Genomic DNA, 26,318 nt, shown 5'->3' with positions numbered 1-26,318 from the left:
CTTAGCAAGGCTCCATCTTTTGACGGTTCTCACCCCAGTTGTATTTGTCCAAAGGTGTGGCTTTATCTGTATAGCATTTAACTGAATGGAAAAGGAGTCATAAAGACTGTATGTGATTCATATAGTCCAACAGTGATTGTGCATACATGACACTATTTCCCAACTTATACCTTCCAGTACAGCCAGGTCTTGCTTTTCTGAGACTGCGCTGCTATTTCTGTAGCTTGCCTCATGAAATTTTTGTTAAACATGTAATTAAACATCTCCAAAATCCAGCTCAGGACTAATCTCAGGAAGTTCCTATTATTCTAGTTTGGGGTAATATTTTACTTTTCTAAGCTCTTAACAGTTTTAAAAATCTGTACCATGTGGCTTAGCACTTACATATACATGGTCTGATACTGCTTGCTACTTATTACATGCTAACACATCATGCACATTTTTATTTGCTCATGTAGGTTATAACCTCCTTGAGACTCAGTCTTCATGATTTTCCTATCTTCCACCGTGCCCAGAATGATTGTAAGCACCTGGTAGGTTTCTCTTTTTTTTTTTTAGACAGAGTCTCGCTCTGTTGCCCAGGCTGGAGTGCAGTGACGCAGTCTCAGCTCCCTGCAGCCTCCGCCTCCCAGGTTCAAGCGATTCTCCTGCCTCAGCCTCCCAAGTAGCTGGGATTACAGGCGCCTGCCACAACAACTGGCTAATTTTCGTATTTTGAGTATAGATAGGGTTTCACCATGTTGGCCAGGCTGGTCCTGAACTCCCAATCTCAGGTAATTGGCCTGCCTTGGCCTCCCAAAGTGCTGGGATTACAGGCATGAACCACCACACCTGGCCAACACCTGGCAGGTTTTCAAAGAATATTTGCTCATTCATTAATTGAGATTAATGGGATTCTTTTGGAAGTTCCATTTCCTTATTAGGCAACCGAGTTAAATACATAAGTGTAAACATTAGAATTACCAAAGGAATAATGCTAGGACCAGTACTGACTTAATATGTTTATGCTGTTTTGATTAGTAAAATGACATGACACCTCTGAATTTAAAATTAAGTGCTTTCTGGGAATATAACACAAAAAAATGACTAAACTCTACTGAAGAAAAATCTTGAGACTTTGTGACTGACGAGAAAGATGGCAAACTGTTTTGAAAAAGGCAAGGAGCAAACGATGCATTTGGCCCATTTTATGCCAAAGCCACTCATAGCGATGGGCTCTGACCTACAGGCTGCAATATGTTCGTTCACGTATTCGTTACTCATTTAGTTGGTGGCCACTTTACGCCATGCTCTGTTAGGTACTAGCTATACAGTGGTGAGCAAAATAGAGATGGTCTGGTTTACAGTTTCATGAGTGATACAGCAAACAGGTTTTAAGCCAGAAAACACTAAAATAAATATAAGTACAAACTGTGCTAAGTGCTATGAAGGAAAAAAGCAAAGGTGTTGTGAGAGTGAATTCCCAAAAGTACTGATTTTATTCTGGATTCGGAAAGGTCTCTTTGAGGAAATAACATTTAAGATGAGATTGGAAGAATGAGATGGAGCAGACAGGAGGTGAGTTGAGGGGGTGAGCCGACAGTGTTCCAGGCAGATGACTCCAAGAATCTCTGCAGGCAGTTTCTTGAAGGTACCAATATAACTGCTGCTTCTGCACAGCAAAGCCAATAAACTTATGGATCCAAATAAGAAGAATATAGGAAATTCATATATTCATTCAACACATCTTTATTGAATGCTGACTATGTGCTAGATATAGCTCTCTGCCTCTGGGATATCCAAGTAAACAAAGCAAAGATCCTTGCCCCTGTGGAGTTTAAGTTCTATAATATGAAATAAATGCACCAAGATATTTTCATCTAAATATTGCAGGTTTGGCTACAGACCTTGATATATGTGTAATGAAACTTGACATGTCTCAGAGGAAGGAATAGTGGTGTAGCAGATGTAGGGGACAGCTGTTCCCTGTTGGGAGACAGTTCTGCATGGGTCCCTTGTATTTCTGCACACCTTGCAAGTAGAGACATTAACTGCATTTGTGCTGGACTAGATTTTCAAGTAAACTGCTTTGGAAGGCGATAGTGTTTCCCTCTATAGCATGAGCAGGTTTACTCTTAAACATAATAATGCCTTCTGCTGGGGCAACGGTCAGGCCGACCTACGAACCATTATAAAAGGTTCATGTTCCCAAAGCTTGGGGATTTTTTTTTGTAACACACACTCTGTGTGTGTGTGTGTGTGTGTGTGTGTGCGTGCGCGCATGCAGTTGTCATCTGGTCCCCTTATTTTCCTAAGGGAATTGGGAATCTGGTGCAAATGTTGATACTGTAGCTACTGCTATTGGTGTGAGTAATAAACTGGCCTTTCTCTCTAACCCAAGAGTCTTGTATCTTTCGCCAGCATTCATGAAACTGTGGTAGACTAATTTGTTAACTTGTAAGTAGGGGAAAATCTCACATCCTTCACAGGTCTTGACATGAGTCAAGTGACAAACTAAAAAATGGGGACTTTTTAGTTGAGAAAGACAATGACCAAAGGAGTGGAGGATATGGCTGAAGTGTATAAAATCAATAAAAGTAAACTTGGTTGTATTCACCAGTTTTGAATATCAAGTGAAGGGATGAATCCCTGACATTTGAGAGAGGTAAGTTTAGGTCAATAGAAGGGAATTTCCGCACATAGAGGATACTAACCTTATAGAACTTACCATCTCAACAAGTGGTGCTGGCTGAAACTACAGATTCTTTTATAAAAGGCCTCACTAAAGTGATGGATGACAAACCATGTGTTGATGTATCGACTGATGCCCAGTACAATACATATTTGATGACCAAGTGTTTGCCAAGTGACCAGCAACGAGATGATCTCATTATCTGTCAGAGAAGAACTACTGGGAAAAGTCATTAATCTGACCTAAGAAGGGCCATTTTTAATCTACAAAATGGGAAATAGACTCTTCACTACTTTATCTAATTTTAGTTTTTACTACGGATACACATACATAAACATATACTTTTGGGATATGTAAGTATAAAAATCTCCTTTACAACAAGCTACAATTCATAATAATCCTAATTCATAAATGTTAAACAATCCTGGCAAAATGTGCTCCTATTTTAGAGCAGCTGTTTCCCAAACTGGATGTAAAGAATACTTCCAAGTAATTTTAAGAGGCATATCCTGAAAATAAAGTCCCATAGTCAAATATGTTTCAGGAGCTATGCACTATATGTATATATATCTTTGGAAATTCACAATTTACATTAATAATCGGGCTTTGCTAAGTCCTCAGTCACAGAAACCTTTGTTTAACCCAATATTTCCCAACTTATTTAGTATTGACCCATCATTTCACAGCATGCCCATCATTACCTCATAAAATACTATTCCATAAAACAGATTGAGAAATACATTTGTCAACTGTTATAAAATGAAGATTTATATGGCAAGGACTGCTATAATGGCAACATTATCTACACAGCCTCACTAATTTGAAGTGAAAAACACCAGTGAAGAGGGGGACAGATGGGCCTCACAGGTGACTGGCTGTCCTGGTTTGCTTCTCTCATACAGATGGTCGGGTCATCTTCACTTGGGGAAAATCATTGGGATTAATTGTTTTTTGTGTCCAAGGAGCCTGAATGCCCCAATTTCATGAATATTTTCATGTTTATGGAAAGGATAATAATCATAGTTATTGCTAACATTTATTGCTTCCAATCAATGTACTAAAATGCCATTTTGAGCACTTTATATTATAAAATTCTCACAATAAACCATGAGAGAGGTAGTTTTATTATCTATTTTCACACCAAAGGAAACTGAGGCACTGGTGATTATGTCACTCGGCCTGGGCTATGCAGCTAGTAAGTGGAAGAGCTAGGATTTAAACCCAGGCAGTCTGGCTCCAACATTATCTCCTATGCTCGACTACCTTTGGAATTACAGCATATGTTAGCAAGCTTCCACATTACCAGTGCAATTCATACCACAAAGCAATTCACTGTATCTTCTAAGTTGGGTTGAGCCTTATGTAAGTAGCCTTCAGAGTTTAGGAACCATAAACAACACCCAGATCTTGTGCTAACACATCTTGAAAAGCATGTCTAAGTTTTACAGTTGTACTAGAAGAAGTAAAGAACAAAAAGGACAGCACGTACCATTGCCAAAACAATCTCCCCTTTGTATAGTTTCTTCTTCTCACCAATTTGTTACTATATGCAATAATGACTTTAAGTAAACGAACAAGAAGCTACAAACAATACACCCACCCTCTTTTAATCAGGGCACTATAACAAGGCCACTTTGTTAAAATGGTTCATCTCTAAAATGTTTTTCTTACCAAAAATGATACACAGATACATACATATTCATACATTTCCCCCTAAGCCCCAATCCTTTTTGTATGTTTTTAGTGGAGTGCAAAGAAAAAAGCTCCCACCAAGTGCTTTTGGCCTTCAGATTTGGTGCTCATTACTGTGTAGACATTCTCAGCCAGAGCGCGGCAACAGCCGAACTGTGTTTTCTGCAATGTTTAGTGTTTATTCCACAGCCTTCTGTTGGTTTTTTTGTTGTTGCTGTTATTTTACATATTGGTATATTAATTTTCTATTGCTGTTGTAACAAATTGCCACAAATTTAATAGTGGCTTAAAACAACACTCATGTATCATCTCACAGTTTTGTAGGTCAAAAGTCCAAGTATGGTATGGCTCAGCTGGTTCTCTGTTTAGAGCTGTACAAAGCTGACATCAAGGTGTCGGCAGAGCTACGTTCCATTCTGGAGGTTCTGGGGCTAAATCTGCTTCCAATCTCATACATGACTGTTGGCTGAATTCAGTCTGACGTGGTTTTAAGACTGAGGTCCCTGTCTCCTTGCTAGCTGACAGCTGGGGGCTGCCCATGGTTTCTAGAGGTCTCTCTCTGGTTCCTAATGCGGCTACTACGTCTCAGAGCCAGCAAAGTATGCTTGATCCTTCCCATGCTTGGAGTCTCTCTTTCTGTCATATCTCTTCTGCTTTTAGCCTGAGAAAGTTCTCTGTTTAAAAGGGCTCTAGATTGGGGCCACTCAGCTAATCCAGAATAATCTCCCTATTGTGAGGTTCATAACCTTAAATACATCTGCAAAATCCCTCTGCTATGTAATGTAACAAATTCATAGTGTTTAGTGTGTAGATCTATTAGGGGATCATTCTGGGTATCACTTCTGGTAAACATTTCTGTGCGAAGATGGCTAACAGCGGTTAATGATAATGCTAAATCTGCCCCAAAACAACAACAATAACAAAACCAAAGGAAGAACTTCACAGCTAGAAATTAAATTCCAAATTTTACCCATTTCCAGAAGCCTTTAAGGTCCAAGAAACAGGATAAAGATCAGAAGTGAGTTAGGGACTAGTAGTAGGAGGTCTTTGATATCATAAGGTGCATAATCAATTGTTCTAGACCAGCAATTGTGTAAATGGTAGCTGGAAGAAACCATTGCCAGAAACAGGATGACTTCAGGGGGCTTAAAGAGAATATAGGAATAACAGCAAATGTCCTAGGAATGCATTTCTATAATCGGAAATAATACTAAAAAACCTTTTTTCTTTTTTTGACATGGAAGAACCCTGGTGTCAGCTATTAACTCTCTAGTGGTGGGATCTCAGGGAGCGCCTGGGATCTTGGAGAGAGACAGGGGCATCTAGGGAGCTGGGGTACTCCAAGGAGGGGCTCCTTACCAGTGGGTCTGGAAGCACATCAATATTTTAACAATGGCTAAGTGATGCAGTAATATTTATAACAATAACACATCCAATAACATGAATGACAGTCGACACTCTGACAGGGAGGAACACTACAGTACAAATACTTTCCAATTTCAATACTGCATAATGTACTGATAGATTGTAATTTATTAAGCAATCCCACCAACACTGAACATTTTGATTAATATCACTTTTGGTATTAATATACACTATTTTCAGGTAGAGAAATGTATGTTAAGAAAATTGGGGAAAATGCCAGATATGATATCAGAGGAACACATCACCCACCTGAGAGTTTAACCCAATTTGCCTTAGCATCACTTTCTCAATTCTCCTCAAGTGTCAGTTTTGTTCTTTGCTGTCTGCCTTAAGGGGACTGTAAATTAGGTACTCCATTTTATGTATTTATAATTCTTTCTTATCTCATTTATCTCCCTTTCCATTTCATCTTTGGTTTTTCACTTTGGATAGCCTTTTATATATTTATTTTTTAGGTCTTTAGAGACCATTTCTTTTAGTCAAAGGTGGGCTAAAATGAAACACAATTTTAGTCATACTTAATTAGACTTTTAAATCTGATGGTACACTCTGCCTGAAGCTTTTCAGGGGGAATTTCTGAGGTCCAATTACAGGGCTAGTCTCTTAATAAGAACTAATAATTCATAATGAAATTATTTGCTTTTAAACCTCATCCAGATGCTGTTGTGAAAAATATAGTAACCCAACCACATTCCTATAGGGTCATTAACATGGCCAGTACAAACAGGTGAGGTCTGCTGAAGTAATGGTTCTCAGAGCTTCTGTGAAGAGTGGGATGTTGGTTCTGTGACAGTATCACTACAGGGCAACCCTTTCATACCAGTCCTTTCATGGTATGGCATCCTGTTCTTGATGTACAGATTTTGACATCCTTCTTAGTTAGCTCAGGTATGCCCACTGGGTATTTACCAAATATACAAATAGAAACTGAATCCTTGTATCACTAAACTTTGTACTGCTTTCACACATTAAGACAACTCAGCTGAGAATAAAGTTCTTGGGTTACAGACTCTGCCCCCCAAAAAGCTGTAGAATTTTTTCTATTCTCCTCTATTCAATAAGAGAGTAGTCTGGGGCCAGCTTGATTTTCTTTCCTTTTTGTATAGCTTTAAAATAAATGTATTTGATCCTTGTAGGCTATTTTCTTTCTCCCTGCAATTCAAACATTTTTCCAAATGTGCTCTGTGTCAATCTTTGGAGTGAATTCCGTGGGTGGTCTTTCCCCCTTTCACCTTGTAGCACAATGCTGATGTTCTTCAATCTACCATCTATCTGATGAACAAATTCCTTTGTTCTGGTCTCAGTCACTGGTTCTACTGCAGGCCCATATCACAAGCGGTCCTAAGAATGAATCTCAGGGCTCCTGTTTGAAATTCTGACACAGAAGAATGAGCTCTTAGTATGTGAGTATCCTGCAGGGCAGATGTGAAACCTGGAACTACTGTACCCACCCTGCCGTGAGTGAAGACAGCCTTTGAAGATGCCAAGACATAGAAAATGGAATCCTAGGGAGACAGAGCTGCAGCTTCTGGATTAAGCCAACCCTGAAGCTCACCTATGAGGGGATCACCATTTATGTGAGTCAATAAGTTCTTTATTCTTTAGTGGATATAAAATGAGTTTTCTATATTCACAGACCTGAGTATCCCAACTGCTAGCGTCTCTATTCAATGATTTCACCCAAACTATTGCAAGATCTTTTAATCTGTGTACTCAAGTCTTTCCTCAGTTTAGGAACGTGTTTCTTTACTTGTGGCTTTGATTGCTGCATTTTAAGACCATCAGCTTCCTTTCTTTTTTCTTTTTTAGATACAGGGTGTCACCATGTAGCTCAGGCTGGTTTCAAACTCCTGGGCTTAAGCAATCCTCTTGCCTTGACCTCCCAAAGTGCTGGGATTACAGGAGTGAGCCACTGCACCTGGCCTCAAGATCATCAACTTCTTAGGCCAGATTTCCATTATTTATCTTTCATGTTTGTCAGTTTCTCACCATTTTATAAGTCTTTTGTTCTTTTTTCTCAGAACAAGTTGTCTTTGAGACAACTTCCAATATTGTCATTTATATCAGTGGTTCCATTTCCAACAGTATTAATTCTATGTTTTACTGCTTCCTATCAGATTTTGACTGTGCTATATACTTAGTTTCCTTACTATTCCATGTCTCATTCATCTCCCTTTCCATCTCAGATTGCTGTTTTTACATTTTAGAGTGTTCGGTTCTTGTGGCTTTTTGTGTCTGTTTTAGAGAGTATGTCTTTTAGCATTCTTTTGAGTTAGTCTACTGACTTTTAGAAATTTTCTTCTGACTTAGCTAATCATTTTCAGAATTTTTATCTTTTGGCTTTTTGAGCCCTTTGGATAATGTTACTTTGTCTTATCTAGTAGTATTTTTTCAAAAGTTACAATAATTTTTCTTTCAGATAGTTGTTTTTCATTTTCTAAGGGGAGTAATCTCACCAGACATTGTAGTTAATACAATGTAGACGTTACTTTGAACTTATTCTGTAAATTTTTTAATTTTAATTTTTTTATTTTGAGATGAAGTCTCACTCTGTCACTCAGACTGGAGTGCAGTGGCGGAATCCTGGCTCACTACAACCTCCACCTTCCGGGTTCGAGCGATTCTCCTGCCTCAATCTCCTGAGTAGCTGGGATTACAGACGCATGCCACCCCACACCCAGCTAATTTTTTTGTATTTTTTAGTAGAAAAGGGGTTTCCTCAATGTTCATCAGACTGGTCTCGAACTCCTGACCTTGTGATCCGCCCACCTCGGCCTCCCAAAGTGCTGGGATTACAGGTGTGAGCCACCGTGCCTGGCCTCTGTAAATATTTAATGCTCTCTGAGTAGCTTATATGTTAATATCTAGTATGTTTCATCTAATATTCTCTATGTCTCTGTCCCCACTTACCAAATATCCTATTCTTATTTTCAGACCCTTACTTCCTTTTGGTATGTATGTGTTTTCTGGTATTTGAAGCCTCTTACCTGAGAGAGCAAAAGATGTAATACTGTGGAGTAGGTAAGTCAACAGCACTGTGGAGGTCTCAATAGGAAGGGCAGTGGGAAGAGCTGGCTATTTTCTGAACTGAAATCAGCCTAGTGTTTCTGAAACAAGGGGAGTTGAGGGAGGGGGAAAAAAGGTCTACCTATTTCCAGGTGCATATAACAAACCTGTGTCACCAAATATATATATATTTTCCTGAGACAGAAAAAAAGCCAGTCACCCAGGCTGGATTGCAGTGGTGCGATCATGGCTCACTGCAGCCTCAATCTCCCAGGCTCAAGCGATTCTCCCACCTCAGCCTTCCAAGTAGGTGGGACTACAGGCATGTGCCACCATGCCTGGATTTTTTCTTTTTTTTTTTTTTTTTGGTAGAGACAGGGTCTCCCAGTGTTGCCTAGGCTGGTCTTTAACTCTTGGGCTCAAGTGATCTGCTCACCTTGATCTCCCAAAGTGCTGGGATTATAGGTGTGAGCCACTGCACCTGGCCACCAAATGGATTTTTCAATCCAGTTCTGGCTAAATGAAAATTCTTCCTATAATTTTGATAATTATTTCACTGCCAGTCTTAGTTTTCAATGCAGGATGTTTGTGCAGGCCAGTAGGTATCATTTTAAACTAAACGCTCCTAATATTTTGAATAAATTTTGATTGAGGGTTTACAGAGGTAAATGCAACAAGAAGCTGTTAACACACAATCTGTAAAAAAGATACTAGTTTAGAGAAAAAAATGAAAAATGCCTAAGTACTAAGTTCAGTGCTATTTTTAATCAGGGCTGTATGCCACCTAACAAAGTGCCTTTTGAAATCAAGTTTATTACATGCTGATGCCTGAAGAATTCAATATGACTCTGGCAAGCAAAACAGAGCAATTGGCTTCCAAATTACTGCTGAATATTATAATATTAGTATGTCAAATTATTACCAATTAAATAGTCGAGCAACACAGTGCAAACACATTTGGCAGGCTCTTGTTGCCCCACTTTCAAAGTATTGGATCTCCTCCCAAGTTCTGGACTGGAAATGTCCAGCAAACTTTGTGCCAGTGATAAGAGAAGAGCTGGTAGTATCCAGTTCAGTTCATGGAAAAATCTAATCTCCAGTAGAAATCTGCCATATTGAATTGTCCCTTGCAATGTTTCAATCAGCAAGTAAATATAGTCCACATGTCTGCAGTTGTCTCTGTCACACCTTTCTTTCTTCTGTTATAAAAGTCCACGTATGTGTGTGTGCACATATACACACACTCCTAAGCAGTCAACAGCTTTTAATCGATCCTATCTATGAGTAAATTCTAATATCTGTAAATTTAATTTGGCAAGCAAAACCGGAGCAATAAATCACAAACCCAATACTTTTATGTATTTCCAGAGAAGGTCAATGTGAAAGACCATGCTGAATGCTCTATATTTCCTATGGTTAAAGTGGGAGGAAGAGAAGGACAAAGGGAGAGAAGGAAAGAGAAGGAAGAAAGAAGGAGAAGAGGGGTGTGGACAGAGGGAAGAGGTGAAAGAAGTGAAGGAAGGGAATAAAAGAAGCTAGATAATATCTTTTATTTCTGTAAGAATATATCCAATGTTTCTCAGTTAAACCAAGTGCTGGGTGTTATCAGAGGCCAGCTCCTTCAGCCACCATTGGAACACCAGATGGGAGGTAGATCCTCAGCACAAAACGGTACAGCAAGGGTATCAGAAAGCCACAGACCACTCCACAGCAGGGGCCCACATGGAGTTACTCGGATTGTCACTACCACCTATCATTTTAGTACAAGATCTACTAGAATCTTTTGATACCTCTTACTATTTATTGTAATTTAGTGCCTTAGTTGTGTTTGGTGGAAAATTGTGTAGGCATACAATAAAATCTCAGCAATCTACATTTACCTGAAATACCTTGCATTAATTACTATATTTATTATTGTCTAGTAAATGTGCATGAACACTATAAAACAAATGTAAATGTGACATCATGCTTTAAAGGAGTCACCAAGGCCAGACTCAACACAGATTGGAGGTCCAAGCCCCAGCTAGAATAATTTTGTGCAGGTGTGGTTCTTTCTATGCCATAGGGCTATGAGGTGCCTCCCGCTCATGACAAAAATGAGATGGTAAGTTTGCCACCGACTAAATATTTAGACTGGTAAGAACTGACTTTCCATCTGGGACACAAAAGGATTCTCTAATTTTCCTTTAAAGTTGGTCATAAACTTTCATTCCAGAGGTGCCCGCCCTATACCTGGAGGAAAGGAGCATTCTTATCTCTGAAGACACGGTGACACAGAAAGCATCTGAACAAGCAGGCCTTGTCAGGTTTTCCCCAGTTTATCACCATTAGATCATGCCTTTGGTCTTCCACTCATGCTTCTGCATGACTGTCTACAAAAATGCACAGTTGTCCCTCTTTCTTTGGGTCTTCATTTTTGAAGGCACCCATGTTACATAAAACATATTAACTACATTTGTATGTTTTTCTCTAAAAAAAAAATGGCTTTCAGTGTATAAAATATTGACTCTTTCTGTGTTTTATAATCAAAAGTGGGTGGCTTCTTGTCTCCAGCTGAATATTTTCATCTGACTCAATGGTTGAAAGATATGACTTTATGACCAGGTAGACTTGAAACTACTAGTTTGATTATTTTCCTATTATAAGTGGCTGATGGAAATGCTTCTACAGTTATTCCAAGGAGTAGACCTGGAAGGCATCCAAAGTAATGATGCACAAGCGTCGGTGACTAAGAAGGAAAAATGACACGAAGGACCCAAATTCTGTCTGGAAGGAATATCAGAACTCAATATACATTATTCTTCAAGCCTAGGCACTTATGAAATTCTGTAGAATAATCTTTGAACGGCTGTGCACTAGAAAAAAAGCTGGTCTGAAAAACTGCTTGGGACATGATCTGAGATAATTTTTTTTAACTGACAAAATGAGGTTGATTCCTTCCCTATCGCTATGCAACTGATAAAAAGGAAACCCACAGTGAATTTTACAGTTGAAAGATGTCTCTTATGCATCAAACCAAGCTTAACAAAAGTTTTATAAAATTACCATATTCATTTAGGTTTTCCACTTATTATTTTTGACCCAGTCTCACTCCGCTGCCCAGCCTGGAGTGTAGTTGTGCAGCCCTAGCTCACTGCAGCCTCCATCCCCCCGGGCTCAAGCGATCCTCCCACCTAGCCTCTGAATAGTAGGAGCTACAGGAGCACACCACTATGCCCGGCTGATTTCTCTTTCTTTTTTTTTTTTTTTTTTTTTTTTTACTAGAGACAGGGTCTCACCATGCTGCCCAGAGCTCCTGAGCTCAAGTCACTCTCCTGCCTTGGCCTTCCAAAGTGCTTGGATTACAGGTGTAAGCCAACCTGTCCAGCCTCCACTTGATACTATTTTAAAGTAGTGGTACAAAAGGTAGCAAGGCTTATGTAAGAGTTCTTGTCTTGCTTTACTGTTGACAACGTTTCTTCATCTTTGAGAATCTCGATCCTACCTCCCACCTCAAGCTAAAAACAGAGTTTAGTTGAAACTTCTTGCAGGGTAATTTGGTTTAGCTAGCAGAATTTAAAAAATTTGCATGTCATTTGACCCTATAATTTCACTTCTGGAATTTACGGTACAGAAATACTTGGACAAATGCTCCATAAAATAAGCACAAGGATTTTACTGCAACACTGCTTGCCGTTAACATTGTTTGTATTTTTTTGACAAAACATACCCTAAATGTCCATCAAGAGGAAATTAATTATGAAATAAATGAACTGTCAGTTATTAATCTGTTTAAAAATGCATTAAATCTCTATTTACTGACAAATTATAATAAAATAAAGCAAATAAGCAATGTACAGAAGAGTATCGGGTAAGCTTATTTCTGTGAGAGAAATGTACAGATCTACATGTGTACCTACGTATTTTATGCATTGATAAATGCACGCTCTCTCTCTAATTTGTAGCAAGGAAGATGTGGAAGTATATCGAGGGGGATATCTTTGGGAGTTTGGAGGGGAGTACAAGAAAGACAGTGTTCACATTTTATACTTCTGTATTAACATTAGGTGTTTTTACAACCAGATTATGTTATTTTACTTTTTGGTTTAATTTTTTTTTTCAATTAAATAAAACTAACAGGCATTGAAATCTCCTACTTTGATCCTTCCTACAGCAATTTTTGTTTCTTTTTTTTTTTGAGACGGAGTTTCGCTCTTGTTACCCAGGCTGGAGTGCAATGGCGCGATCTCAGCTCACCGCAACCTCCGCCTCCTGGGTTCAGGCAATTCTCCTGCCTCAGCCTCCTGAGTAGCTGGGATTACAGGCACGCGCCACCATGCCCAGCTGATTTTTTGTATTTTTAGTAGAGACGGGGTTTCACCATGTTGACCAGGATGGTCTCGATCTCTTGACCTCGTGATCCACCCGCCTCGGCCTCCCAAAGTGCTGGGATTACAGGCTTGAGCCACCGCTCCCGGCCCAATTTTTGTTTCTTAAAGTGGCACGTGGAATGAAAGTTCACAGAGACAATGAGGCTCCCCACGTGTAAGCATTTTTAAAGTCAGGACACACTGAGGACGGTTCACTAGTGTCGATAAACACTTTATACTTGCAAGTTGGAGCTCAAGCACCATGAATTCAGGGGAAGAAGCCCGGGCAGCTGCATCAACCTCAGCTTGGCTGGTTTCACATGCAAGAGCCCCAATGTCTATAGCCCCTACATAAACCAGAAAAGACGACAATGTGGGAGAAAGAAGAACGAGACTTCAGTGAGAAGGGCACTGACTTATTTTCTTCTTTCTTCCTGACAAATGGCAAGTCTGTTTCTTCTTTAATTTATCCTTTTATCTGATGACTTAGACCTGCATTGTCCAATCAGTACATGTGGCTCCTGAGCACTTGAAATGTGGCCAGTCTGAGCTGAGATGTGCTATAAGTGTAAAATACACATTGGAGTTTGAACACTTAGCTAAAAAAAAAAAAGAATGTAAAAATATCTCATTCATCCATATATTTATATTCATTACATATTGAAATGATAATATTTTAGATGTACTGTGTTAAATAAAATATATTATTAAAAGTAATTTGACTTGTTTCTTTTTACCTCTTTAAGAGTGGCTACTAGAAAATTCAAAAATGTTATTTGTGGCTCACGTTACATTTCTTCCAGGCAGAGCTGGTTTATACTTTTATAGATATTCCACATGCCAATGCAAATGTTCAAAAAAAGGAACAGCAGGGTAGAGAAATAGGCATGTCGCAAACACACACACACACACACACACACACACACACACCAACAGTTGTTTTATTGCTACCCTCTATCTTGTGCCTGCCTAATTTTCCAGTGTAGTTTGCTATAGTTCAGTGTAGCTGCTATAGTTTATACAGCTTTTAGCTCAAGCTCTACCAGTGGCCAGATGTGGGGTCCTGGGACAAGTCACAAGGGACGATTAAATTGAATAATGTATACCAAGATTTCAAGGTTAGAAGAGTAATGAGATTGTGTAATAAGCTCTGTAGACACACACACACACACACACACACACACACACACACACTCTCTCTCGCTCTCTCTCTCTCTCTTTCCTCACCCCCTTTCACATACACACACACACTCTCTCTCTCCTCACCCCCCTTTTCACTCACACATTCTCACACACTCTCTCTCTCTCTTTCCTCACACCCTTTCACACACACACACACACACTCTCTCTCCTCACACCCTTTCACTCACACACACACACACACTCTTTCCTCACACCCTCTTTCACACACACACACACACACACACACACACACACACTCACCTTCCCCCTCTCTCTCTCTTGAATTCTTAATAAGGAAGGACTGGAAGTATATCCAGGGGAATATCTTTGGGAGTTTGGAGGGGAGTTGAGGAAATACAATATTCACATTTTATACTTCTGTATGAACATCAGCCATATTAGACATAGTAAGAATTCCAGAAATGACCAGGATATGGTTTTTTCTGGAAGCAAAGAATATCAGAGTTGGAGTGAATCTTGATCACCATCCATGCCAGTGTTTTAGAACCCTTTTAAATCTCAGAAGCCCAATAGAGAGAAGAGATGAAAGCAAGATACCTCTTGCTGAGTATGGGAGCAAGAAGGGCTGAGAACTCCCTGGACCATGCATAGGAGGGGGATCTAAGTTCTCTGAAGCACAGTTTGAATTCCATGGATGTGGTATTCTAGCCTCTCCATTTTACAGATAAAGATGCTAAGCTCCAGAGGTTGATGGTTTACCTTCAGTCACAGAGCTGTAGGGGCAAGGCTGGAACCCATTCTTAGATGTCTGGTTCCTAAGAAAGAACACTGTGCTCTGCATTACATCATTGCTGTGGCTGTGGTGGACAACTTGTGTGCATGGAAAGACAGTGGTGCAGGAAAGCGTTCCGACACAGGTGCAGACAGAATGCGATGCAGCTACTGGGGTGGGAGACAGTGCTTCAGGCCTCTTCGCTAAAGAAGCAGCTTCTAGGTTTACCTTTGAAAGATGACAGAGGCCACTGGGTACCCAGGACAAGAAAAGGGCAAGGGTTCTAAGGAGGAAAACCTTGAGGCATGTTTTGAGGCCAAAAGGTAGGTCTCTTTGACTAATAGTGACATCTTGGAGAATAATATAAGCTATGGCCAGAACAGAGTTGGAGCCTTCTTTAAAAAAGTCTTGGATCCTATGGCAGTCTTAGCGAGGTTTTGAAAAGGGTGATAATAAGAATATTAATTCATCATAAACACATGAATGGGCAAGAAACAGGGAGACAGATTGGTAGGTTACTGGGTGACTGTTAAAGACAGCCTCAATTAGGGAGATGCAGGCCGTGATGGAAATGGGCCAGATCGGAGGGGCTCCATGAGACAAAATCCACAGGACCTGGATACAGAAGGATGAACATGGCTCCACGGTGACTCTGAGGACCTAGCTGGGGGTCTGTGGGGTAGAAACAGGGAAGGTAAGAGAAGCTGGTTCGATGGATTCAGTGAAGAAAGGGTATCTGTGAGGTGGTTGATGGAAGAGTCAGTCCATTAGGAAACTGCAGTGCGGCCCTAGGGCCCATCTGAGGGTCACCTGCATCTTATCTAGATAGAACTCTTTGTAAACACCTACGTTTGGGAGAAGGGAGACGAAGAGCCAGGGAAGGGGATATGAGCAGAGGCACCCATAAGGTGTGCTTTTCACCAACAGTGAGGACAGGGGGGCTTTCATGGATTGAGTGGCCACAAGACTGAAATGCTGCAGACATCAAGTGAGATAGGGATGGAGAGGAGGCCCCTGGATGCGACGATGAGGAGATCACCATCTACCTCTGACACAGCAGCCTAAGTGTCTGGAGAGCTCTGAAGTCAAATAACCCTGGTCAAAGCCTCTTCTTGGGCCTCAGTTTTCTTACCTGTAAAATGGGGATGACAACAGTACCCCTTATAAGGTTATTCTGAGATTTAAATGAAACTGCTCATTTCTTCATCCCTTCCAATTATAAAAATAGATAACATTTATTGTGCACTTACTGTAAGCCAAGCTCTGTACAGCTCACCCTTGAACAACATAGGTTTGAACTGCACAGGTCCACTTACATACAGGTACTTTTCAGTAAAAGTTACCAAATATAGCTGACCCTTGAACAACACTGGGGTTAAGGGTGCTGACCCCCTGTGCAGTCAAAAGTCCATGTATAACTTTTGACTCCCCTAAAACTTAACTATAAATAGCCTACTATTGACTGGAAACCGTATGAATACCAAACAGCTGGTTAACACATATTTGGTATGTTATATGCAGTATACCTTGTATTCTTACAATAAAGTAAGCCAGAGAAAAGAAAATGTTATTAAGAAAATCATAAGAATGAGAAAACATATTTATTATTCACTAAGTGGAAGTGGATCATCGTAAGGGTCTTCATCTTCTTCATCTTCATATTGAGTAGGCTGAGGGTAAAGGGGAAGAAGGGTTGGTCCTGCTGTCTCATGGGTGGCAGAGGCAAAAGAGGTGGAGGAGATGGAAAGGGAGATAGGAGAGGCAGGCACACTTGGTGTATCTTTTACTGAAAAACGTCTGTATATAAGAGGACCTGTGCAGTTCAAACCTATGTTGTTCAAGGGTGAACTGCACAGAACTTGGCTTACAGTAAGTGCACAATAAATGTTATCTATTATTTTTATGATTGGAAGGGATGAAGAAATGAGCAAGTGATGAAGAAGTGGAGGCTACATGTGCAGACTCTATTCTTTCAAGAAGTTTGGGCATGAAGGGAAAGAGAAAGACCAGGGGAATACAAAGGAGAGTGAGAATCTTTTCTAGAATGGAGAGATGAGGGCATAATTTGACTCTTTAGAGGCAAGTCAGAAAGGGATGATGGATGACATCAGAACCCAGAAGCAGGGTAGGAACGAGAGCAAGGGTTGAGGGATTTGCCTTATAAGTAGGGAGAATGCATCCTCAGAAACTGGAGGGAAGGAAGGAGAAGGTGAAGATAAACAAAGATTTTTGAATTGAAAGAAAAAAGGAGCTCACTTTGAGGGCTTCACTCATCTTAATTAACTGGAGATGAGACAGTATGTTGAGTTGAGAGTGTAGGTTGGGGCTTAAGGACTGTGGGGATGGGAAGAAAAGGGAATCCTAGCATGGAACTGGGTCTGAGACCAAAGGAGGGGAGCTGGAGGAGAGGGAACGTGCCCACCAAAAGCCTAGATGCAAGTGCTGAACAAGCGTGTGAGCTCTAGTTGCTCTTATTTCTGTCTCCAAGTAGAGCTTTCTTTTCAGTGGTGGAACGTTTGGATGATGGAGTCCCTAATGTACAGTGTAGTGAGAATGGAGAAGAGAACATGAATTCTCACAGGGGTCACTAAATGCTTGTGTATAGGCTGAGGGACAGGGAGAGTGCAAGCTGAGTGACGCAGCTGCTGAGTCAATCAAGATCCTCAAACTGCTCTGTCTCCACGTATGTGCAAAACACTTCCATCAGTGACATTTACTCTTACTCTGTAGTGACTCTGCTTAAAAATCATGGGTCCTGAAAATCTCCAGGTCATGCAATTAGGACTGGGGAGATGGGAGCGTAAGAGAATGGCAAAGAAGTTGAGAGGCTTTGGTAGAATTGTGCCCCCAAGGAGCAGACAGCTAAAAACACTGCAATTGCCTTCTTAAGGGGATACAGCACCTACAGAAAAAGGCCTGGTTTTAGTTACTTTGAAGAAGAAGATTGTGAGTAAAAGTTCAAGAAAGAGAGGAACTGCTTCCTATGTGACAAGGAGTCCAAGAGGCAGACTTGAAAGGAGTAGCAGAGAGAGGGGAGGTGCTAGCTGCTAAGAACAGGGATGGGAACATGGGAGAAAGTAATAAACCAGTAGTTGTTAGTAAGAGGGACGCAATGGCTTGGGAAGTAAGAGGGAAGAATGGTAGAGTGGTATATGATATATGATAGGATGGTTAGAAGAAGACTAAGCAGAGAAAATCTGGTTTGTGGTAAAGACCACAGAGCAGGCAGACCCAGGATGTGAGACTAGGGGGGACCCTGGAGTGGGAAGGTGGAGGGCCAAGAGATGCCCCCACAGGGAAACGCCAGGTCTGGGGGTGGCTTGTTAATATATGCCATGAAAACAAATAGAGTTTTCAAATTCATGTTAAAATACACATTAAGAATTTAAAAAATCAATATTAATAACATTACAAAAGTATTAATTTGCTCTTACTTAGAACTACCTTGTATGCATTATTCAACCAAGATTGGACCTTTTCCTGGGTACCATCTTGGATAGTTTCCCACTCATGAAAATGCTTTCTAAAGAGATCTTCCCACTTAGCTGGTCCTTTAAAGGAAGAAAAAAAAGGGTCTAGGAAAATATCCAATAAGAGGTAAGAAATCTGAAAGTCTAGAGTGCCCTGGTTTCCATGCACGTATTTTGACCTAACTTGAAATGATGAGTTTCTTCTCATAGGCTAGGGTGTGCCTTCTGGTGCCTTAGTGTTCAGATCAGCTTGTGAGACCTCTTTTCCTGGAGTTCACCAGGGAGGGTGCTCAAATATGGGGAGGCACCAACACAGTAACCAATGGGAAAATTGGCAAGGCACTCTGACATTTTAAAGACATTTGCTCACTGACCACTGACCCACAAAGGACAGTTTCACTGTCAGTTTCTCAGCTACTGGTGTTTAATTCATAGAAATCAGTGACGACAAGCCTAGATAGGCCACCAGACAGAGGCAATATGACCGATCATGAAGCCTTGTTTGTTTCCTTCAAACAGTGACTCTATTTGTTACATTCTTCTTGGTAGCATTTGGCATTTCTTTGCTAAGGATTGGCAGAGCTGGCAACTCAGAACTTCTAAGAATTACTATCTGCTTACCACAATCTTCATATTCAAAGAATCATGTTTTCTTTTTTTTCTTTTTGAGACTGAGTCTTGCTCTGTTGCCCAGGCTGGAGTGCAGTGGCCCGATCTCAGCTCACTGCAACCTTCACCTCCCGGATTCAAGCTATTCTCCTGCTTCAGCCTCTTGAGTAGGTGGGGCTACAGGCGTGCATCACCATGCCAGGCTAATTTTTTAGTAGAGATGGGGTTTCACCATGTTAGCCAGGATAGTCTCAATCTCCTGACCTCGTAATTCTCCTGCCTCAGCCTTCCAAGGTGCTGGGATTACAGGCGTGAACCACCACACCTGGCCACATGTTTTATTTTCTAAATGTGCATTTGATGTGACTTTGCTGTAGCCTAGGAAACCCCATAACTTTCAAACTACAGACAACAGTTCTGACTAGGATCAAAAGGCAACCAATAGATACCTGGGGAGTTAATGTTGTGAATTTATTTTGCTGTATAGTTAAAAATCAATCTATCACATCCATCCATCCAACCATCCATCCGTCCAGGCTCATCGTTTAAGATAACTAGTTGGTGACTAACCAAATTTATAACAATGGTTTTTTTTTTTTTTAGTATTAAAATACAATTCAATGTGGTGTAAGGATGGGTTACTCTGGATGAAAAATTAAAGGAGAAAGATAAAAAACGTAGCTGTTACCCGCTTTGTAGAATGCTTCTGTGGGCCAGTGTGGGTAATTATTAAGCCCAGATAACAGTGACAGATGATATTTAAACTCTCTGGCTCTTTGTCAAAAATCTGCTCTAAGACTCTATTGAGTTTATGATTTCCTAGGTATTTCATTTTTGAATAAAAGACAAGCACCTCTTAATAATATGACAGAGAACTGGCCAACCTTTCCAATACAGGAGAGATTCTTTTTCAAAGCTATTAAATAAATGTGTAATTTGCTTCTTGATGACTCTAAAATCATTGCTGCTAAATCATAACTACACAAAACATTCCAGAAAAAAATATCCAGCTTAGGCTGGATATGGTGGCTCACACCTGTAATCCCAGCACTTTGGGAGGCTGAGGTGGGTGGATCATGAGGTCAGGAGTTCAAGACCAGTATGGCCAAGATGGTGAAACCCCGTCTCTACTGAAAATACTAAAAAATATTTTTCTACTAAAAAATTATGTGGGCGTGGTGGTGCATACCTGTAGTCCCAGTTACTCAGGAGGCTGAGGCAGAAGAATTGCTTGAACCCAGGAGGCGGAGGCTGCAGTGAGCCAGGATTGCGCCACTGCACTCCAGCCTGGGTGACACAGCGAGATGCCATCTCAAAAACAAAAAATAAATAAAATAAAAGGCCTAGTAGGTCAAACAACAGCAACAGTAGAAACTCAGCAGAGCAGAAAAAAATCAAAGGTGATGGAGTCAGAAAGACCTGGGGGCTTGGCTCTGCCATTTCATTATTGTATGCTCATGGGCAAGTTACTCACTCTCCTTGTGGAAGGCTCTAGTTCTTATTTGTAAGCTCTGGAGAGAAGCCTTCAGAATAGGGGTTTAAGCAGATAATGCACGTGAAGCACCCCCCCCCACCCCCCGGCCCCGCTCTGCCCCTGCATGGGCCTGTCACATGACAAACGGTAACTCCCTTTGCTTCTTTTCTTTTCTCTAGGTTATGGAGGATGGAGAGCCAGGCTGATGCATAAATGATTATTCCTTATAGATTTTAAATAAACAACTAGGATGTGACCTCTAAAGAAGGCTAATCCCAGCTTCTGGCCTTCCACTGAGAAATCTTCCCTCTCCAAAAACAGACTTGTCATTATACCCACTCACAGTACCCTACACTTCTTCCCAGCATTTATCCCAGCTCCAACTAATTAACTAATTGTGCAGGTAATGCATCTTTTCTCTACTAGGATTTAAGTCATCCCTCTAGAAGTGTGCCTGGCATACAGCAGCCACTCAATAAGTTATTTGTAGATTGAAAGGAACACCTGTTATAGGGTTTCCAACTTGTGACATATACTATTGGTGACATGTGAGATGATTAGAGAGTAAAAATGCATTAACTTTCTCAACAATTTTAATGGTTATAAATTTATTCTAATGTGTATCAGACAAATAAATAACTGGTCAAATCTCTGATTTTTACATATAGCCATGACCCTCATAATAACGTTTTGGTCAACAATGAATTAACTGCATATGTGAGGGTGGTCTTCAAAGATTATAATGAAGGGGAATGATTCCTATCTCCTAGTGACGTCATAGCCATTTTAATGTTATTGTTGTGCAGCACATTACCACACACGTTTGTGGTGATGATGGTGTAAATAAACCTATTGCATTGCCAGTCATATTAAAGTATAGCACATATAACTGTATACAGTACATAACATCTGCTAATACAAGACTATGTTACTGGTTTATGTATTAACTATATTATACTTTTATCATTATTTTAGAGTGTACTATTTATAAAAAGAGAGTTAACTGTACAACGGTCTCAGCCAGGTCCCTCATGAGGTATTCTAGGAGAAGGCATTGTTATCATAGGGGATGACGTCTCCAGGTGTGTTATTGCCCCTGAAGACCTCCCAATGGGACAAGAAGTCGAGAGGCAAGACAGTGATACTGACCATCCCCATCCTGTGTGGGTCTGGGCTAATCTGCATGTTTGTCATGGTTCTTACCAAAAAAGTATAAAAAGTCAAAAAAAATAATAAAAATAAAAAAGCTTATGGAATGAGGATATAAAGAAAATATTTTATATAGATGTACAATGCGTTTGTGTTTATTGTTTGTTTAGTTTTTCTTTAGAGAGGGTCATCTAGGCTAGGGTGTAGTGACATGATCCTAGCTCAACCTTGAACTGCGCTCCAGTGATCCTCTCACCTCAGCCTCTTGAGGAGCTAGCACAAAAGATGTGTGCCACCATGCTCAGCTGACTTTTTATTTTTATTTTTTGTAGAGATGGGGGAGGGGTCTCACAAAGTTTCCCTGGCTGGTCTTGAACGTCTAAGCTCAAGTGATCCTCCTGCCTTAGTTTTCCAAAGTGTTGTGATTACAGTGAGTCACTGCATCAGGCATGCTTGTATTTTAACATGTGTTATTACAAAAGAATAAAACATTTAAAATTTTCTTAAAGTTTTTTTTTTTTTTTGAAACAGGGTCTCTTTCTGTTGTCCAGGCTGGAGTGCCGTGGTGTAATCTCAGCTCACTGCAACTCCTGCCTTCCAGGCTCAAGCAATCCTCCCAACTCAGCATGTACTACCATGCCTGGGTAATTTTTGTCTTTTTGGTGGAGATGGGGTTTTGCCATGTTACCCAGGCTGGTCTTCAACTCTTGAGCTCAAGCAATCCACCTGTCTCAGATCCCAAAGTGCTGGGATTACACGAGTAAGCCACCACACTCGGCCAAAAAATTGAAAAAGTTTATAAAGTAAAAGTGTTACAGTAAGCCAAGGTTAATTCATTATTGAAGAAAAATACTTTTAGATAAATCTGTTGTAGACTAAGTGTACAGTGTTGATAAAGTCTACAGTAGTGTACAGTAATGTCCTCGGCCTTCAATTCACTCACCACTCACTCACTGACTCACCCAGAGCAACTTCCAATCCTGCAAGTCTTATTCATGTTAAGTGTTCTATATAGGTATACCATTTTTTAGCTTTTATACCATATTTCTACTGTATCTTTTCTATGTTTAGAGATACAAATACCATTGTTACAACTGCCTACAGTAGTCAGTACAGTAATATGTCATACAGATTGGCAGCCTAAGAGCCATAGGCTATACCATACAACCTAGGTGTATAGTAGGCTATATTATCTTGCTTTGTGTAAGTACACACTACGATGTTTGCAAAATGACGAAATCACCGAACAATCCATTTCCCAGAATGTAATCCTGTTGTTAAGCAACAAATGACTGTACTTTAGGATGAGGCTAAATAAAAAAGTAAACTGCTAAAGAGTAGTAGAAAAACCCTGAGTAAATAATAGTACCAATGTCATAAGAATATGGCAAAAACAATGCAGGTGATAAAGAAATGACAAAAATTGTAACTACTGCCTTAGCATCAAGTGGGTAACCAGAGTGGTCACATGCCAGGATTCCCTGATTTAGGATTAGCCTAAAGCAATGAATGAGTCTGCTTTAAGAATCTATGGCTTGTGAAGTCTTACCGGGTCAATAGTGAATCAGGAGTAATTAAGTCAGAACCAGGTCAAGATGGGGATGGACCCAGAACTTTTCTGGCATAAGTAAGAAGCATGCCACATTCAGATATCGGGGGGTATTACAGGAAATACCAAGGAGACAGGGTACCCACCCTAGAAGGGATGTGTGTCCAATATTTGAGTCCCACTTCTCAGTCCCAATGCTGAGATGGAGAGAGGAGTATTCTAGTCTTGGATTGAAACATAGAACAAATTTTTCCACAGAAAAAAATGTTTTAATGAAATAGCACAATGGGTGTTTTGTATATGTTCCAGGTCATAGAGGATTCTGCAAGCTAGGCTTGGAATCCAATGACCACTTATCACTTCAGTGGAAAACGCTTTTAAAGCTTTAAAATAAAATTGTTCCACAAGTGGAGACTGCCTATATTTAAACATACCGCAAATTTCTTAGTCGTGAATACTTAATTCTATATATCTCAAATTTTATCTTTCTTTTAACATCTTAAAAAAATGGACTTTTATCATTAATCATGACTAGTATCCAAGTCTGTAATTGCTGAAGGACTCTGTCTTTACAGTTGGGACTATTCTAGACACATAAATATAATTCCAATAAGCATTTCTCTAATCAACTCTTGACTGCGCAGAGTTATTCCTGGGATGAAGTAGAGTGACTGTCCAAACTCCTACTCTGCTCTATTGACAGTAAATTATTCTCAGTTCCAACTATAAGCCTTTAACCCATGTCTTCCACACTTGTTGGATAAAAAGAATTGCTGAAGGTACTTTTAAAAACAAGAATTCCTGGCCCCAGCCCAGTAATGAATCAGAATCTCAAGGGAGAGGCCTGGGAGCCGTACTTTTAAAGACTGCCCATCCCTGGTGACTGTCATTCAACCCAGGGGTTCTTATCCTGGAAGCTGTATTAGGATCGGAAGACGTGTTAAAACACAGATTGCTGGATCCCAGCCCAAGACTTCTGAACTGATAGGTCTGGGGAGGGGCCTGAGAATTTGCATTTCCAACAAGCTGCCTGGTGATGCTAAGGTTCCTGGTCCAGGGAGCAAACTTTCAAAATCACTAATTTGGCTGTTTGGCAAACACTGTAGCTAAATTCAAGAATACTTTTTCCCTCCCCTCCTTGGGAAAAAAAAATCAATGCTGGATTAGAACTTGCAAGATTTCCTTTGGACTCATACCCCTGCTACTTCTCAGCTGTCTAATGTTAGACAAATAAGTGTACCACTTCATCTCAGTTTCCTCTTATTGGTAAGACTAAGAAAGGCAGCATAAAGGAAGAGGTTTGACATTATACTTGGCATACGGTAGGGCTGCATTAAACATCTGTGCACTCTGATCTCCTTGCCATGCTCTCGCATCCTATGAGCCACAGATTAATTTACTGAGTACTAGCAATAGTTCCAAAAATTTATTACATGCACAAAACTTTGGTTAAAACCAACCAAACAAGCAAACAATGGCTGACCACTTCTTTTCCTTGTGAGCTACCATGGAGCTACATTTTAAACATAATATGTCCAATGGGAATATATTGTTTCTTAACTCATCTAACTCACATTTTCCCACCAAAATAAAAATAGAAAAGAAAAGGAGATTAGATTATAATTAGGTTTAATTTTGATTACGCTGAACTTAGTATCCAGGTATGGATTATTTTCCTGGCAAATCTTTATTATGTTATTTGGCAATCCTTGTGACCTGAAAATCAAACAAATGAATCACATGCTCTCTCAGAGGGAATCTGGAAGGCGTCTAGCCTACCCACCAACCCTATAAATGCTACTGAAACATCTCCAATGTGTGGAGGTCCAGCCTCTTCTTAGACACACAATGAGAACTCAATATTTTCACAAACAACAATCTACTTTTCAGATAACTGTCTAATCATTAGATTTCTACCCCTTTTAACAAAAATCTTTCTTTTTGTAATTTCTGTATCCTTGGTCCTGTTTCTGTCCTCTATAGTCCCTGAATATGTCTAATCTCTCCTGTACATGGCAGCATTTTAAGTGCTCTGAAGTGGCACTGACATCCCCCTTGCCTATTCTTTTTCAGCCTAAGTATTGTTTCAACTATTCTCACCATCAAAATTCCATTCAAAATTTTCATATAATTAACAGACTTGGTTCTCCTTCTATGAATAAAGTCCACTTTGAGGATATTTCTTCACTAGAAAAATGCCAAAATATGTGTTATGTTCACCATGTCCTATCATCACCAATAAAACAATGTAAATTATAAGAACAGTGAGGTGTTGCTTCCCAGGCAGAGTTTCCAAAAGCTGCAAGCTACAGTCATATAAAACAACACTGTAAGCACTGAGAAGGCTATTTCAAGACAGGCTTGCAAGTGTCAGCCTGGGGCAGATAGATCTGGCCATCATGACCCCCTAATGACAGAAATGCCATGCTGCCATTTAAACTCACAAAGATCCACAGTCTCTTTTCAAGGAAAGCAGAGTGAACAAAACGTATTTCTTACTTTCTACGAAACATTTCTGCAAATATGCAGCCAACACTCCAGAGATCCACGGGGGTGGCGTAGCTGGACTGGAGCAAGACTTCGGGCGCTCTGTACCACAGCGTGACGACCTGCAATGGCAAGCGGATCTGAGTGTTACTGACGAAGACGGCTGTTGGCTTAGACTCCTCACAAAACCTGGTTTAATGACAAGATCTAGTTCAGAAAGAACTCCTATAAATCATATAAGGACACTGCAATAGAAGCAATAAGTAAATAGGACTCATCACTGAGAGGCCAGGAAATTACATCATCCCCACAAACTGGGTTCCCACCTCCGACTCTATGTCTAACTGGGAAGGCATACTAACAAGAGTTTCAGAAAGCAAAGCCTCAAAAACATTTTTTTTAAACTTAGAAACGGTTTTTTGGTTTTTTTTTTTTATACCCCTTCAGGCCGTTTAAAAAATAATACATGGAAAACAGATGATGGCAACAATTACAGCTCAATCCCTAGGTCAGCATTATTGG

At 40.2% G+C, this 26,318-nt stretch overlaps 1 protein-coding gene across 5 annotated transcripts in view; it reads right to left on the bottom strand.

The window, feature by feature from the left end:
- CDK6 (cyclin dependent kinase 6) overlaps positions 1-26,318 on the bottom strand; it is a 228,799-nt gene that overhangs the window by 40,679 nt on the left and 161,802 nt on the right. For all 5 annotated transcript variants that reach the window (XM_017536421.2, XM_017536423.2, XM_037741298.1 and 2 more), the window contains one exon: positions 25,809-25,918. In XM_017536421.2, the coding sequence (XP_017391910.1) occupies positions 25,809-25,918 (110 nt within the window). The remainder of the gene's footprint in view (positions 1-25,808; positions 25,919-26,318) is intronic.

The sequence above is a fragment of the Cebus imitator genome, unplaced genomic scaffold (assembly GCF_001604975.1).
Source record: "Cebus imitator isolate Cc_AM_T3 unplaced genomic scaffold, Cebus_imitator-1.0 Scaffold98, whole genome shotgun sequence".
NCBI lineage: Eukaryota > Metazoa > Chordata > Mammalia > Primates > Cebidae > Cebus > Cebus imitator.
The sequence above is the reverse complement of the archived record's forward strand: the minus strand, read 5'-3'. Positions and strand labels throughout refer to the sequence as shown.